Source organism: Mobula birostris, chromosome 6 (assembly GCF_030028105.1).
Source record: "Mobula birostris isolate sMobBir1 chromosome 6, sMobBir1.hap1, whole genome shotgun sequence".
Classification (NCBI taxonomy): domain Eukaryota; kingdom Metazoa; phylum Chordata; class Chondrichthyes; order Myliobatiformes; family Myliobatidae; genus Mobula; species Mobula birostris.
Window position 1 is genome coordinate 118,522,448 of NC_092375.1, and position 17,741 is coordinate 118,540,188.

The window sequence follows — 17,741 nt, forward strand, 5'->3', positions numbered from 1 at the left end:
TAGGCCTGCAGTACATGAAGTTCTTAATGTCCAGTAGCCTCTTGTGATCTTAAAAAAAGATGTTTAAAAAAGAGAAACACACCTTTAACTGACCCAATAGAGGATGCTATGTCCCAGTGCGCTGCCTTCTCACAGCAACCTCCCAGAATCAATATATTTAATGTCAAGCAACACACATAAAAGTTGCTGGTGAACGCAGCAGGCCAGGCAGCATCTCTAGGAAGAGGTACAGTCGACGTTTTGGGCCGAGACCCTTCATCAGGACTAATTGAAAGAAGAGCTAGTAAGAGATCTGAAAGTGGGAGGGGGTTACTAGCTCTTCTTTCAGTTAGTCCTGACGAAGAGTCTCGGCCCAAAACGTCGACTGTACCTCTTCCTAGAGATGCTGCCTGGCCTGCTGCGTTCACCAGCAACTTTGATGTGTGTTGCTTGAAATTCCAGCATCTGCAGATTTCCTCGTGTTTGCATATTCAATGTCAACAAGCATTGTGTGTATCAATAGTCAAAGTCAACCTAATTATTTTTATTTATTTTATTTTTATTTGGAGATACAGTGCGGAACAGGCTTTTCTGGCCCACTGAACTGTGCCAACCAGCAACCCACCAATTTAACCTTAGCCTAATCACTGGACAATGTGCAATAACCAATTAACCTACTAACCGGTATGTCCTTGGACTGTGGGAGAAAACCAAATCACCTGGAGGAAACCCATGCACATATGGGACTAACGTACAAACTTTCTTACAGAGGGCGGCAGAATTGAACTCCCAACCCCAACGCCCCACGCTGTAATAGCATCACGCTAGCTGCTCTGCTGCCGAGGTGCCCTAAAATTCACAAATCTGACAGAACTGATTTACGTCACGCAGCTTCCAATGTCGCTGCTCTGTATTGCCATGCCCTGTCCCACTCTATTTTCCTGCTCCTCATCATAGGCTCTTACCCCTACCACCGTCCAGAGCCCCAGACTCTACTCCGTGCTGACCCATCTCTGGTTTCCAACGCTTGCCCATCGAATATCCAACGAATGGTTCCGTTTTGCTTTCAGTGTATTGTTCCAACCCAGCTGTGTGAGACGCAGCCCTTTAGAAGCATTGAAAATGACCCCTGATGTTGAAGGGCAGGGAGTACAGAGGCTAACTACCAATGTCATTCTTCCTCAATGCAGCGATTTGGGGAATGAAGCACATGTCAGACATAACCGCAGCCACCCCATTTCCTTCTTCGGTCTGCAGAAAGTCATGCATGAAATTCAAGGGAAACCTCGTCATGCACAGAGTGATAACCATCACCGCAGGCAGAACGAGAGGTGAACAGCAGGGATGGATTAAAAAAGTCTGTTGTGGATCAGAAACCTGGTCAGAGACCAACTGGGCTGAGTTGACTGTCTACTGTACACTAGGTACCTGAGACAGAGTTTAAAATAGAAGTGATATATTTGTCTCAGATCCAGAATATCAAACACCAGTCCCATTAAAGGTGAACATCAGCAGAAGGAGCCTCTCCCAGGCCTGGTGACCAGAGTGCAGAACTGGCTGTGCTGAGCAGCAGCAATAATTGCAGAGTTCGACGCCAACAGTCACTTTGGAACTTGTCTTTGGATTCACCAACCATGATGGTTAACCATCCAGCCTGCAGCTTATTTAAATATTTTCCCCAGTGTGAACTTGCTGATGCTTCACAAGATGGGATGAGTGAGTGAATCCCTTCCCACACATGGAACAGGTGAACGGCCTCTCTCCCGTGTGAATTCGCTGATGGGTCTGCAGGCTAGATGACTGAGTGAATCCCTTCCCACACACGGAACAGGAGAACGGCCTTTCCCCCGTGTGAACCCGTTGGTGGATCAGCAGATCAGATGATCGAATGAATGCCTTCCCACAGACAGAGCAGGTAAACAATCTCTCCCCACTGTGAACTCGCTGGTGCGTCTTCAGGTGAGATGAATGGGTAAATGCCTTCCCACAGTCTGAGCAGGTGAACAGCTTCTCCCTAGAGTGAACACGCTGGTGTCTCATCAGGTTGGATGACTCGGTAAATCCCTTCCCGCAGTCTGAGCAAGTGAACGGCCTCTCCCCAGTGTGAACTCGCTGGTGCGTTACAAGACGGAATGAGTGAGTGAATCCCTTCCCACACACGGAACAGGTGAACGGCCTCTCTCCCGTGTGAATTCGCTGGTGTGTCTGCAGGCTGGATGACTGAGTGAATCCCTTCCCACAATCTGAGCAGGTGAACGGCATCTCCCCAGTGTGAACTGATTGGTGTGCCAGTAGGTCAGAAGACCGAGTGAATCCCTTCCCACAGTCTGAGCAGGTGAATGGTCTCTCCCCGGTGTGAACTGACTGGTGTGTCTTTAGGTGGGATGACTGAGTAAATCCCTTCCCGCAGTCTGAGCAGGTGAACGGTCTTTCTCCAGTGTGAACTCGCTCATGTGTCAGCAAGTTAGATGACCGAATGAATCTCTTTCCACACACGGAGCAGATAAACGGTCTCTCCCCACTGTGAACTCGCTGGTGTCTCTGCAGGAGAGATGGGTGAGTAAATGCCTTCCCACAGTCTGAGCAGGTAAACGGCCTCTTCTCAGAGGGAACTCGCTGATGCGTCATCACGAGGGATGAGTTAATGAATCCCTTCCCACCACACAGAACAGTAGAGCGGTCTCTCTCCCTGGTGTGTCTGTGGGTGTGCTGAGCGTATGAATCTCTTCCCACACACCAAACAGTGAAATGGCCTCTCAGTTTTTTGATGTATCTTCAGCATGGATAACACACTGAATCACTTCCCACAGTCAGAACAGGTGAACCGTCCATCTCACTCTGTTGTGAACTTGCTGATGTATCTTCAGGCTGGATGGCTGAGTAAATCCCCTACCCAATGTGAAGTCACCGGTGTTTCTACAGGTCAGCTAAGTGAGTGAATCACTTCCCACACTGACAGTAGGTGAATGATAAATCCCTGCTATCAATTCTCTGGTGATTCATACAGGTGTTAGACATAGTGAACCCCTCGCACAATCAGTTCAGTTGAAGAACTGATCTCTGGCGAATAAATTTCACCACTTCCAAATCTCTTACTAGTTCTTCTTTCAGTTAGTCCTGACGAAGGGTCTCGGCCTGAAACGTTGACTGTGCCTCTTCCTATAGATGCTGCCTGGCCTGCTGCGTTCACCAGCAACTTTGATGTGTGTTGTCTGGTGAATAAACGCTGGTGTGTTCTCAGTATCCCAGTTCCAGTGGATTTCACTGAGTTAAAACAGAAACCTTTGTCATTTCAGAGGGAAAACAAGTTTCTACATCTTCATCGCCAAGTATCAACAAATATATTGGTGGTACAAAGGAAATATCTGGTCACTTCTGGACAGACACAGCAGAACCGAAGTGTTGTGTTTAAGATTCCTGTACAGAAATTCTTTGCCGTTTTTAACCTGTAAAAAGATATACAAAATACATCAATGGGTGAAGGACAACATTTAATTTTAGTCTCTATGGTGAGCTCTAACATCACACTGCGCAGTGAGGTTCAATCCAAGTTGGAGGAACAACTCATCTTTTAACTTATCAGGCTTTCAGACTGACCATCAAATAGACTGGTGGTCTTCCAGTCTGTATCAGAATGGGCCATTTCTACCCATCTTCAATCTGTGAATTGGCTCAGTTTGTCTCTCTCCATTAATATTATTTCAAGTTCTAGTCCATGTCCCATTGCGTTACAAAGACACATGGCTGCTCCTGGACTCTTTCTAATTACTCTTCCCACCCCACGCACAAGTGGTTGATGGTGGTGAACTCATCGATGGCAATCAAGACGAGGGCATTATTGTTTCTCGATCGAGATAGTTAAAGTGAGGCACTTTTGAGATGTGAAAACCACAGGTCACTTGTTACCCAGGTCAAAGGTGTTTAATGTCATTATGTACCCGGAGAGAGTAGGACAAAACACGTTCTCATGGATGGGATGGAAAGGTCCAAAAGAGGAGGCAGAATAAATGTGATTTTCTAAACTAAAGCTAATGCAAGGATTTTGTATTTTTCTTTCCTTTGCAGCATTAATTGACATTGTAATTGACTAGAAGGTAGACTCAGTTCCTTCCTTTAGTCTCAGTCTCAACTCATGTTATCTACCAAGATTTGGACATTACCTGACTGTAACATCAGAACTGATCTCAATGTTGGCTAATCCATTTGTCTGGAGGGTGACTTGAATGCTTTTCATCCGAGATGTTTGTTCCAAGAGGATATGGGATTGCTTTAAGTTGGTAAACTGGGCCACATTCAAAGACTTATCACATGTGAAGTGACAATTCCGGACCAAACTTGGATCACTGATGGATGCTCAATGGTGAGGCTTGAATGCTATCACCACCTACAAAGTAAAATCAAGCGACATAGGAGATAACAAGCATTCGCTCCCAGATGAGCTCAATGCCTTTTATGCTCACATTGACCATCAAAACATGGAGGCACCTTCACAAACTCCCAAAGCCCCCGATGACACTATGCTTTCAGTCTCTGAGGCCGACATGACAGCATCCTTCAGAAAGGTGAAGCCATGGAAAGCACACTCGGTACCTGGCTGAATACTGAAGAACTGCGCTGATCAACTGGCTGCAGTGTTCACTAATATCTTTAACCTCTTTCTTTGGCAGTCTGAGGTACCCACCTGCTTCTAGCAGGCTTCAGTCATGCCTAAGAACAGCACGGTAACCTGCCTCAATGACTATCATCCAGTAGCACTAACATCCATGGTGATGACGTGCTTTGAGAGGTTGGTGATGAAACATATCAACTCCTACTTCAGGAGCAATTTGAATCCACTACAGTTTGCCTACCATCACAACAGGTCAACAGCAGATGCCATTTTGTTGGCTCTTCACTCAGCCTTGGTACATCTGGACAATGAAGGTGCAAACATCAGGATGCTCTTCATTGACTATAGCTAAGCATTCAGTACTACTAATCCCTCAAAATTAATCAATAAGCTTCAAGACCTGGGACTCAATACCTCATTGTGCAATGGGGTCCTTGATTTCCTCCACGATTTCCACCAGTACAGGTGCACCACAAGGCTGCGGGCTTAGCCGCATGCTCTACTCACTTTATGCTTATGACTGTGAGGCTAAGCACAGCTCAAATGCCATACTTATGTTTGCTGACAACACCACAGTCACTGGCCGAATAAAAGATGGTGATGAATTAGCATGTAGAAGGGAGATTGAAAATATGGCTGTGTGGTACTATAACAACAACCTCTCACTCAATGTCAGCAAGACCAAGAAGGTGACTGTTGACTTCAGGAGGAGGAAACCGGAGGTCCATGAGCACTGATACAGGAAAACAGCATCCAGTATCAGAGACCCCCACCATCCAGGCCATGCTCTTTTCTCACTGCTGCCATCAGTATGGAGGTACAGGAGCCTCAGGACACACACCACCAAGTTCAGGAACAGTCATTACCTCTCAATCGTCAAACTCTTGAATTAAAGGAGATAACTTCCTCAACTTCACTCAGCCCGACACTGAATAGTTGCCACAATCTATGGACTCATTTTCAAGGACTCTGCATCTCATGTTCTCAAAATGCATTATTTAATTACTATTATTATTTTGCTTGTTTATTTTGTTGCTTCTGTTTATTCAATGTGAATGCTTGCAAGAAGACGAATCTCAGGCAATAAGATGCCATATATGTATTTTCACAATAAATTTACTTTACTTTGAACTTTGAGATCCTAATCCTTGGATTTAGGTAGCTAGAGTTTATCAGTATCTGAGAGATCCATCCACTCCCATTCCCTCCGCCTGCGCTTCCAAACACGTCCTACCGATTAGCAGGAAAACACTGGCAGTACCACGCATGGCTGACTGTGTACCCAGAAAACCCCGCGATGAGATAAACGTCTATCCATCCCAAACCCAACACTACGCGTGCGCCGCAATAATGGCGGCAGGACCTTCGCTTATTAGCGTACAGCTCCCCGGGCCGAGTGCGAATCGTGAGGCTGAGAGCGAGGGTAAACCCAGAAAACCCGGGATACAGGGCCACGGTGTGTACGGAACTTGCAGCAATTGTCCCTCAGTCGGGGTGTGGACACGAGTCTTCATGAAACCCTCGCTCCGAGACCCGTTCCTACCTGCTTCCGAACCTCCAAAGCCTGTTGTCCACTCAGCGCATGCGCAATTTTCTCTGTCTTTCTGGAAAACGCCTGCGCATTTGATCGGTAAACCACCGATAGCGACTTCTGGAGCACGGAGATTTCTGGGTAGGAAAGGTGCCATTGATAGTGTCGGGAAGCACCTGTTCCCTACTGCCATGTATTCAAAACTAGGCAATGATTTCATGTAGAGAACTCAGCAATTATTTTAACACAGCAAGCTCCCACAAACAGTACGATCAATACCAAAAGGCATTACATGTGTCAAAAGTCAAAGACCAACACGCTAACAAATGCAGAAATAACAAAAAATACAAAAGAGATTCTGCAGATGCTGGAGATATAGAGTAACAAAAATAAACCGCCGGAGGAACTCAGCAAACCCGGCAACATCAACGCAGAGGAATAAACGATCATGATTTCAGGCCAAAGCACTTCACCAGTCACCAACATGGAACCCATTGAATATTAGAAACATAGAAAACCTACAGCACAATACAGGCCCTTCGGCCCACAGAGCTGTGCTGAATAAAATATTGAAATGGCTAGTTAGAGTGGCTGTGGAGAGGATGTTTCCAATAGTGGATGAGTCTAGGACCAGAGGGCACAGCTTTGGAAAAGAGGGATGTACGTTAGAACAGAGGTGAGGAGGAATTTCTTTATCTGGAATGCAGTGAATCTGTTGAATTCATTGGTGTGGAGGCCAAAAGTCATTGGGTATATTTAAAGCAGAAGTTGATAGGTTCTTGATTAGTCAGGTTACAGGGAGAGGTAGTAGAACTGGGTTGAGAGGGATAACAATCAAACATGATGGAATGGCTAAGCAGATTCAATGGGCTGAATAGCCTAATTCTCCTCCTTTGTCTTATGGTCTTCTGGTGTGAAGCACAGACCTTTGAAATCAATGAATATGACCCATAACATTGAAAAGAGCACAGAAATAGGAGTTTAACGACCATAGCATTCTTCCTTGGCCAAGAGTCTCGAGGAATGAGGAATATTTGAGACAAAACCCCAGTGAGATTGTCTTCTTCTGCAGATTGTAGAAAGTCAAGGAGGAAATTCAAAGTAAACCTCTTCTCACATCGAGTGGTGACCAGTTGGAACCTATCATCTCAGAGGTGGGGGAGGAGAGAAAGAAGGTGTTAGGTGGAACCGGAAAGGGCAGGGATGAAGTAAAGAAATGGGAAGTTGATTGGTGAAAAAAGTACAGGGCTTGAGAAGGGGGAGTCTGATCGGAGAAAACAAAAGACAATGGAAGAAAGAAAAAGGGGGAGGACCACTAGATGGAGGTGATGGCCAGGCAATAAGGTAAGGTGAGAAAGGGAAAAGAGAATGGGGAATTTAATTTTCTGAGACTTTGCATGTGACCAATTAAGTATCCTTGGACTTTTGTCTCTTGCTGGAATAGTTAACTGTAAGCTTGTCATGGGTTTTATCATCTGCACACAAAATATTTCATGATCTGGAGTGTATTTAAATGGGGCAGTGCTAACCCCTCATTGGCTCGGTTGTCCTGATCCTTGCCTAGTGCAGTTTTGGTTAAGTTATCGAAGACCTTGTAAGTCAAACTGTTTTGTTGTGTTATGTTAATAAGATTCCTAGTTTTGTTTAACCCTTCTAAGTCTCTGTGTGATTTTGTGCTTGGGTGTGAAGAGGCAGTGTGACTGTTTGACCCAGCAGCCCTGGATCCAGCAGGATTCGACTTTCAGTTAACTCTGACACAGCAGGTTGCATTAGTTGGCCAGTATGAAGAGATGCTGCAAGAGCTGGTCAAGTTCATCAATACCCTCTCAGAGATCCACAAAGCCAGGCAGTCAGGAACATCCCTGACTGTACCAGATAGTGTCAAAAGGTCATCCCAACCTGACCAGTCCCGAGCGTTTTGATGGGAACCCCAAGTCTTGCTGTGGATTCCTCAAGCAGTGGTCTCTGCTCTTTGAGCTGCTACTTTTCAAGCTTCCCACTGAACGGAGCAAGGTGGCATATATGATATCTCTCTTGTTGGGTAAGGCTCTGGTATGGGCTACGGCACTGTGGGAGAGAGATGCTCTTGTATGTTCGACCATTAACACATTCAAGATTGCCGTGAGAAGGGTCTTCTATCACCCCGTTTGCAGGGTAGGGTGCAGCAGGTGGCTGGCAGACCTCTCCATATGCAACAGGGGTTGCAGAGTGTGTCTGAGTACTCCATCGAGTTCCAGACACTGACACTTGAGAGCGGGTAGAATGGTGAAACCCTCATTGCCTTGTTCTACAGAAAACTGAATGAAAAGCTCAAGGATGAATTGGTGGCCTGTGAACTGGCTCAGCACCTCGATAGATGGATTGACTTAGATATCTCTCTCAGTAATTGGATGTTGGAGTGCCAGAGGGGGAGTCACAGTGAGTTCCCCATATTTGGTTCCTACCATCCCCGTTCCTCACCCACATTTCATACTCATCCAAGTACTTCACTGCAAGCATCCCCAGCCGTAACTGAATAGGTCATGCAGCTGGGCAGAACTGGCCTCACCCCTGCTGAGCGGGACGGGAGGGTAAGAGGACGAGTATGAGAGGGAGAGGGAGACAGACTGACTGATTTTATTGTGGAGAAGTAGGGCACTTTCAACCTGCTTGTCCAGAAAGTCCAAGGGCTGTCCAGTAGATGCAGATCACTGACGATTCCAAAGATACCTCTAATCCTGCAACCTCTATGGTACATGTGTCCTCTTTATTGACCTGGGGTGACAAGGAACTGGTCCTTTGGGCATTTATAGACTCTGGTTCTGCAGGTAATTTTTTTAGATCTGGGGGTGGCCCTTATCTATTCCTCTGGGATCCCTCTCATCTTAAAGTACCCATGGTTGTCGCAGCATGGCCCTGTTATAGACTGGCCTAGTAGCAGTATCCTGGGCTGGACTTCCAGCTGTCATAAGGTCTACCTCCCATAAGCTTCCCGACTTCCCAAGTCTGTCACCTGTGTTTCCAGTTTGCCTCTGACATTCCCAATTGTGTGAACTATGGTGACCTTAAAAGAGGATGGGCAAGGGGTATAGTAAGAGGGACAAAGGGAGAAAAGAGAGAGAGAGAAAAAGAATGTGTGTCTATAAATAAATAACGGATGGGGTATGAGGGGGAGGTGGGGGTGGTACCCCTCACCCATCCTCTGGGATTTTTCCCCCCTCCCCCTTTTCCTTCTCCCTAGGCCTCCTGTCTCATGATCCTCTCATATCACTTTTGCCAATCAACTGTCCAGCTCTCGGCTCCATCCCTCCCCCTCGTGTCTTCTCCTATCATTTCAGATCTCCCCCTCCCCCTCCCACTTTCAAATCTCTTACTAGCTCTTCCTTCAGTTAGTCCTGATGAAGGGTCTCGGCCCGAAATATCGGCTGTACCTCTTCCTAGAGATACTGCCTGGCCTGCTGCGTTCACCAGCAACTTTTATGTGTGTTGCTTGAAATTCCAGCATCTGCAGATTTCCTCGTGTTTGCTGCTTATAATTTAATTTGTATTCATGTAGGGGATGAGTGGAAGACACCTTTAATACCCTGACAGATCTTTGTCAATACTTAGTGAAGCCCTTTGGGCTGGGCAACACAGCAGCTGTCTCTCTGACATTTATTCTTGACATTCAGAGGGAAATGCTTAGCAAGTTTTTGTTTGTGTACCTAGATGACGTTTTGATTTTTTCAAACTCCAATGAGGAGCATGTAACACATGCAAAGCAGGTTGTTCGAGAATTGCCTCTTTGTGAAATTAGAGAAGGAAGAGTTCCATGTCCCCAAAGTCTCTTTTTGAGGATTTATTGTCTCCCAAGAAAATCTTATGGATCCTGAAAAAATACCCTGGGCAGTGCAAGACTGGCCTCCACCTACTTCTGTTGAAATAATTCAACAGCTTTTGTGGTTTGCAGATTTTTACCGGAGATTTATCAATAACTTTAGCTCAATAGTGGCCCCGGTGGCTAATCTGACCAAAAAGACATCGGGCTGTTTCTGTTGGTCCCCAGATCCTGAGACAGCGTTTAATGAGTTCAGGAACTGTTTTGTTACTGCCCCAGTTCTGCGTCCACCTGATCCCAAGCTACCCTTCAACATTGAGGTAGACGCCTTTCATATTGGAGTGGGTGCCATTTTAGCTCAAAGATCAACTGCTGGCCAGAAACTGCATCCCTATGCCTATTTCTCCATCATCAGCTGAGGTGAATTATGACATCAGAAGCAGAGAAATCTTGGTGGTGGAGGAGTGGCAGCATTGGCTTGAGGGGGCTATGCACCCATTTATCGTCTGGACTGATCATAAGAACTTGGCTTATATTCAGGACACAAAAAGACTGAATTCCTGGCAAGCCCACTGGTCATTGCTTTAAATTCTTTTAATTTTATTATAACATATTGTCCTGGGTCTAAAGATCAGAAGCCTGATGCACTATCGAGACAATTCAAGCACCCAGATATAGTAGAGAAGTTGGAACCCATTATACTGGGAGAAAGGTTAGTGGCCTCTGTCTGGTGGGATGTAGATTCCCAAGTTAGGCAAGCCCTGGAAGAGCTTAACCAGGTTACAGGAGGTAGTACCCCTGGTCGATTATTTGTCTCGCCTGAGATGCAATCTGAGGTTCTTAAATGGGGTAACACTTCTAACATAATAGGTCACTCCAGTATCTTATAGACTTCAGAGTTCATTAGAAGATACAGATGGTCTGGTATATATAAGGACGTTAAGTCGTTCGTGCAGTCTCATAGCATCTGTGCCCATTACAAAGATCTTAATTCTCCTCGTCGAGGCTTTCTTCAACCTCTACCCATTCCTTTATGCCCCTAGTCTCAGCTTTCTCGAGATTTTATTATCAGTCTGCCCCCATCACATTCCTTTACCACTATTTCAATTGTGGTCAATAGGTTTTCCAAGGCTTTCCAATTCATTCCTCTAACCAAGCTACCATCAGCTAAGACAGGGGTCCCCAACCTTTTTTGCACCGCGGACCAGTTTAATATTGACAATATTCTTGCAGACCAGCCGACCAGAGAGGGGCGTCCAAGTAGGGTTAAACTCACCTCATCATGTCTTTTACAGTTAGGGTTGTCAACTTTCTCACTCCCAAATAAGGGACAAAAGTAGCAGTCAAATCCCAGGACACTTTACCCCAGAAAAGACTACCATGACCATGAAGCCTTGCGCGGGCACCTGTGTGCACATGCGCGTAGGTGCCGATTCTTGCCCCCACAAATCGGTTTTCCTTTCATCTTCCCGACTATACTGTACGTACATTATTTCTACTTTACATAGCCTGTGTATTTATCATATCATTCCTGCTTTTACTATATATTAGTGTTATTTATCTTCGGTTTTACGTGTTATTTGCTATGATTTGTTGTTATTTTTTGGGTCTGAGAACACTCAAAAATTGTTCCCGTATAAATTAATGGTAATTGTTTCTTCGCTTCACACCATTTCAGGTCGAAAGGTTTCATTGGAATGCTCTACCTTAGCGGGGGCAATACGGGACAAACCAATTTAGCCCAATATACGGGATGTCCCAGCAAATGCGGGACAATTGGCAACCCTATGTTCAAGTTCAACAGTGTGTGACAGGGAATGAGGAAAGGTGCAGCTGACTCATATCGTTTCCTCGCGGCCTGGTAGCACATGCTCTGCGGCCTGCAGCCCGGTAGTTGGGGACCGCTGGACTAGTGGATAGACTGAGAGAGTAAACCTAGACCTGGAGCAAACCCTTCGCGGCCTAGTGTCTGGTAACCATCATCTTGGAGTGACCATTTATTCTGGGTGGAGTTCACCCACAATAGCCTTCAAAATTCATCATTGGGTATGACCCCTTTCGAATGTCAATTGGGTTTCAGCCTCCTCTCTTCCCTGAGCAGGAGGCAGAGTTTGGTGTCCCCTCAGCTGAACAATTTGTACAGAGGTGCAAGCAAGGGTGGCTCAAGGCCAAAGAGACACTGGAAGAGAGTTCTTCCTGCCAACAGGCCAAGACCAAAAGAAAGAGGCAGCTGGGTCCCTCTTTCTATATTGGTCAGAGAGTCTGGCTTTCAACTAAAGATCTTCCATTCAAACTAGAACCACGGAAACCAGCCCGCCCCCCACCCCCGGCACTTTATTGGCCCCTTTAAAGTAATTAGGAAAATTAATCTGCTTACCTGCAAGCTAAAACTTCCCTGTTTTGTGTAAATTGATCCCACCTTTCATGTATCCAGATTGAAACCTTTACTTTGTAGCCCCTTAACACTGATTCCCAAGCTTAACCCACATGACCAGCAAGGAAACTGTCTGCACAGTCCGCAGACTGATTAACTCAGGGCAATAAAGAGGACAACAATAATATTTGGTAGACTAGGAGGGATGTGATCCAGAGGAATGTGTTGGGTTCCTTCCCAGAATATATTGGACCCCGATTTTATTTCAAAATTTCAGCGTTTACATCCAGGTAGGTTTTCTCTAGTTTGCACTTAAAGTGCAATTGTCTTTTAATTCTCCGAGACTTTGCAGATATCCTTGGACTTTTGTCTCTTATTAGAACAGTTAACTGTACGCTTATTATTACTGGGGTTTTATCAGCTGGGCACAGATTTCTTCATTACCTGGAGTGTATCTAAATGGAGCAGTGCTAACCCCTTGAGCAGGAGTTCCAGGTAAAGCAGCTGGAACGAGAAGAGAGAGACAGGCAGTTAGAACGAGAAGAGAGAGAGAAGCAGAAGGACAGGGAATTTGAGCTGGAGAAGTTAAGGATGACGCTAGCACAGGGCTCCATGCCGAACCAAGGTGGAGGGTTCAGAGCACCCAGGAGGTTAGGCTGGTTCCCCCATTTGAGGAGGCCGATGTTGATTGGTACTTTCTACATTTTGAAAAAGCCGTTGCAAGTCAGGACTGGCCGAGGGATAAGTGGGCTGTTTTGCTTCAGAGTGTACTTAAAGGGAAGGCTCAGCAAGCTTATTCGGCATTGTCCGCAGAAGATGCCCAGAGGTATGATGTGGTGAAAGAGGCGATACTCATGATTTATGAGTTGGTCCCGGAGGCATACCGGCAGAGGTTCCGGAATGTGAGGAAGCAGTGGGGCCGCACGTATTTAGAGTTTTCCCGTGAAATGCAGATGTATTGTGAGCGTTGGTGCACCTCGAAAGGGGTCAACGGGGATTATGACAGACTGCTACAGCTAATACTGATTGAGCAATTTAAAGGTTGTGTCCCTGAAGGTATGAGGTCCTATCTAGATGAGAAAGAGGCAGAAACCTTAGCCGCAACTGCTAAGTTAGTGGATGAGTACGCGTTAACACGCAAAGCAAAGTTTACCCTAAGTAAAAGCTACCAGAAGGGTAGTCGAGAAGGCAGAGAGAGTCCGCCGGAAAAGCCAGAAAGTAAGCCGGGGATTAGTGAGAATGATAAGGAAGACAGGAAGCAATTTGGTAGGAAGTCTCCTGGGGTCGTATGCTATAATTGTGCGAAAGCCAGTCACTTTGCGTCCAGGTGCTTTGCCCCAAAGAAGGAGACAGGGAAAGAAAAAACGACGACTCCGACTGGCTGTATTGAGCCGGCTAACAAACCACTAGGGGAGAAGAGGTCTGAATGAGTTCAGGAAGGGCGCGAGAAGTTTATTTCGGCCAGATTGGTGTCGGTGAAGGAGGGGTCAAACCCAGTTCCCATACGGATCTGGAGAGACACTGGAGCTTGTCAGTCACTGATCTTAAGGAGTATGTTAGACTTTATTTCAGAGACCCAGACTGGGGAGGTCAGTGTGATAAAAGGCATTGGGAAAGGGACTGAAGCAGTACCTTTGCACCAGATACACCTAAAAAGCGACTTGGTCTCCGGACCGGTCACGATAGGGGTGACTACCGATGGAAGACAAGAAGGTCTTACTCGGTAATGACCTTGCAGGCAGAGAGGTATACCCAGCAGTAAAACTGACAAGCCAGCCTGCCAGGATTGGGGCCCCGCCCATGGACTCACAGGTTTATCCCGTTTGCGCAGTGACTCGGCGCACGTCCAGAAAGGCTGCCGAGGCGAATGTAGATTTAGCTGAGACGTTTTTATCAGCTTTGTACCAGGAGGGGTTAGAAAGTGAGAAGAAGGAGCATAGTGGAGCGGAAGGAAGTGAGGGAGTTGAGGTAGATTTATCATTAGTGAGGAAGGAATTTATACAGGCACAGGAACGAGACAAGTAGCTGATGGTTTTGATGGAGACAGCTCTCTCTGTAGCAGAATTAAAAAGGGAGCCGATGGGCTATTATGTGAAGGAGGGAGTACTACTGAGGAAATGGAGACCAAGTACCGTGCCCGCAGATGAGGAATGGGGGATGGTGCACCAGATGGTAGTGCCGAAAATTTATGGGGATGAGATTTTTAACCTGGCCCACAAGATACCCCTCGGTGGACATTTTGGGGCGAGGAAGACAGTCGATAGAATTATGAAAGAGTTTTACTGGCCGAGCATGAGGGAGGATATTATTGAGTATTGTAGATGTGAGCTGACACAGTTAGAGCCTATTAATATGTTAACAGCTTACCACGATAAGAAAGCAGACCTAGTCAGTGTTATCACAAAAAATAATGAGGCTAGAGTGCCACCTGATAAGGGGAAAACCCATCTTGAAAAGATAAATATGGTGCCGACCAGATTGGAGAACTCAAGCAACACACATCAAAGTTGCTGGTGAACGCAGCAGGCCAGGCAGCATCTCTAGGAAGAGGTGCAGTTGACGTTTCAGGCCGAGACCCTTCGTCAGGACTAACTGAAGGAAGAGTGAGTAAGAGATTTGGAAGTTGGAGGGGTTGGGGGAGATCCAAAATGATAGGACAAGACAGGAGGGGGAGGGATGGGGCCAAGAGCTGGACAGGTGATAGGCAAAAGGGATACGAGAGGATCATGGGACAGGAGGTCTGGGAAGAAAGATGGAGAGGGGACCCAGAGGATGGGCAAGGGGTATATTCAGAGGGACAGAGGGAGAAAAAGAGTGAGAGAAAGAATGTGTGTATAAAAATAAGTAACAGATGGGGTACGAGGGGGAGGTGGGGCATTAGCAGAAGTTAGAGAAGTCGATGTTCATGCCATCAGGTTGGAGGCTACCCAGACGGAATATAAGGTGTTGTTCCTCCAACCTGAGTGTGGCTTCATCTTTACAGTAGAGGAGGCCGTGGATAGACATGTCAGAATGGGAATGGGATGTGGAATTAAAATGTGTGGCCACTGGGAGATCCTGCTTTCTCTGGCAGACAGAGCATAGGTGTTCAGCAAAGCGGTCTCCCAGTCTGTGCTGGGTCTCGCCAATATATAAAAGACCACATTGGGAGCACCGGATGCAGTATATCACCCCAGCCAACTCACAGGTGAAGTGTTGCCTCACCTGGAAGGACTGTTTGGGGCCCTGAATGGTGGTAAGGGAGGAAGTGTAAGGGCATGTGTAGCACTTGTTCCGGCTACATGGATAAGTGCCAGGAGGGAGATCAGTGGGGAGGGATGGGGGGGGCGGCGAATGGACAAGGGAATTGCGACGCAGACTGGGAGACCGCTTTGCTGAACATCTACACTCTGTCTGCCAGAGAAAGCAGGATCTCCCAGTGGCCACACATTTTAATTCCACATTCCATTCCCATTCTGACATGTCTATCCACAGCCTCCTCTACTGTAAAGATGAAGCCACACTCAGGTTGGAGGAACAACACCTTATAGTCCGTCTGGGTAGCCTCCAACCTGATGGCATGAACATCGACTTCCCTAACTTCCACTAATGCCCCACCTCCCCCTCGTACCCCATCTGTTACTTATTTTTATACACACATTCTTTCTCTCACTCTCCTTCTTTCTCCCTCTGTCCCTCTGAATATACCCCTTGCCCATCCTCTGGGTCCCCCCCCCTTGTCTTTCTTCCCAGACCTCCTGTCCCATGACCCTCTCGTATCCCTTTTGCCTATCACCTGTCCAGCTCTTGGCTCCATCCCTCCCCCTCCTGTCTTCTCCTATCATTATGGATCTCCCCCTGCCCCTCCAACTTTCAAATCTCTTACTCACTCTTCCTTCAGTTAGTCCTGAGGAAGGGTCTCGGCCTGAAACGTCAACTGCACCTCTTCCTAGAGATGCTGCCTGGCCTGCTGCATTCACCAGCAACTTTGTTGTGTGTTGCTTGAATTTCCAGCATCTGCAGAATTCCTGTAGATTGGAGAACTCTATTGTTTTGGCCAACTTTGCTGATAAGGTCTCTCACTTAACCCCCGAACAGAGCGAGCTGTTGATAAAGCTAATTAACCAGCACGCAGACGTATGTCCGGATGTCCTGAGGGGATGCAAGGGGACGGTACATGATGTTATTGTTACGGCAGATCAGCCTATTAAGCTACACCCCTATAGGATGATTAATTCAGTGATAAAAGGGCTAAAGAACGCAGAAGCGTATATTGACGATTTAGTGGTCTGGAGTGACACGTGGGAGATGCACATTGTGGTGGTAGAGGAACTGTTAAAACTGCTGTCTGAAGCCAACCTGACAGTGAACCTCACAAAAAGTGAATTCGGCCACGCAAAGGTCACTTATCTGGGGTATGTGGTAGGACAGGGGCAGCTGGCTCCGATGCAGGCTAAGGTGCGGGCTATCTCTGAAGTCCCCATCCCGACAGACAAGAGAGCCCTAAGAAGGTTCTTGGGGATGGTGGGGTACTATCAGAAGTTTTGCAAAAACTTTGCAGACATTACCCTCCCTCTTACTAAGCTCTTGCCAAAGAATGCGAAGTTTGTGTGGGATGACCTTTGTCAACAGGCCTTCGAGAGTCTGAAGGCAATTCTGTGTCACCATCCTGTGCTGAATGTGCCTGATTTTTCAAAACCCTTCTCCCTAGCAACAGATGCTAGCGACGAAGCAGCCGGGGCGGTGCTGTTGCAGACAGACAAAGAGGAACTTGAACACCCAGTGGCTTATTTTTCTAAGAAATTTAATGTCCATCAGAGAAATTATTCCACTGTGGAGAAGGAATTACTGGCAATCATACTAGCATTACAACATTTTGAGGTTTATATTTGTCCGGCACGGAAACCACTGATAATTTACACTGATTACAGCCCATTCGTGTTTTTGGCCGCTATGAAGGATAAAAACAAAAGGTTACTAAGTTGGAGCCTGGTTTTACAGGAATTTGATATTAAAATAAAACATATAAAAAGAACGGACAATGTGATTGCTGACTGTCTGTCAAGGTGTTGAAACTTAAAGTTCTCTGTATTAGCCGAATAGCTGATGACCCTGTATATTAGTGTGTATCTAATAATGTGTATTCATGCCCATGATTTTTACCCTGGTAAAAATGCTTTGAAGGGTAGGGTGTGACGCCAAACCAAGCTATCGGACGATTGATGCTAATGAGAGCGATAAGAGAGACAATGGAGAAACATTCAAAATGCTAATAAAATAGGAGAGAGGGATTAACGGAAAAGAAACACAATTCAGAATATTGACAGGCCAGTTGCTTTGAACCTGAACTGTTTGAAGTTTGATGGACAGGTGATACCCCAGCAGGGAGATAAAAAGAGCAGGTTCGCTAAGGCACGGGACACTACGAGACCATGAGACCCTGGAAAGAGCAGTGTGCCCCCACAAGTAGTGA

The 17,741-nt window shown here is 46.4% G+C and overlaps 1 protein-coding gene across 1 annotated transcript; it reads right to left on the reverse strand.

Moving 5' to 3' along the window:
* Positions 1 to 559: 559 nt before the first annotated feature.
* LOC140199878 (uncharacterized) lies at positions 560 to 6,161 on the reverse strand. Its single transcript, XM_072262386.1, has 2 exons — positions 6,132 to 6,161; positions 560 to 3,425 (listed from the first exon to the last, which is right to left on the reverse strand). Exon 2 carries the CDS (start codon positions 2,605 to 2,607, stop codon positions 1,645 to 1,647), a length of 963 nt encoding a protein of 320 aa, XP_072118487.1. The 5' UTR covers positions 2,608 to 3,425; positions 6,132 to 6,161; the 3' UTR covers positions 560 to 1,644.
* Between the last annotated feature and the right edge of the window lie 11,580 nt (positions 6,162 to 17,741).

Bases quoted from the DNA above. Each gene is read 5' to 3' on its own strand.
- LOC140199878 (XM_072262386.1), bottom strand. From the start codon at position 2,607: ATGACGCATCAGCGAGTTCCCTCTGAGAAGAGGCCGTTTACCTGCTCA.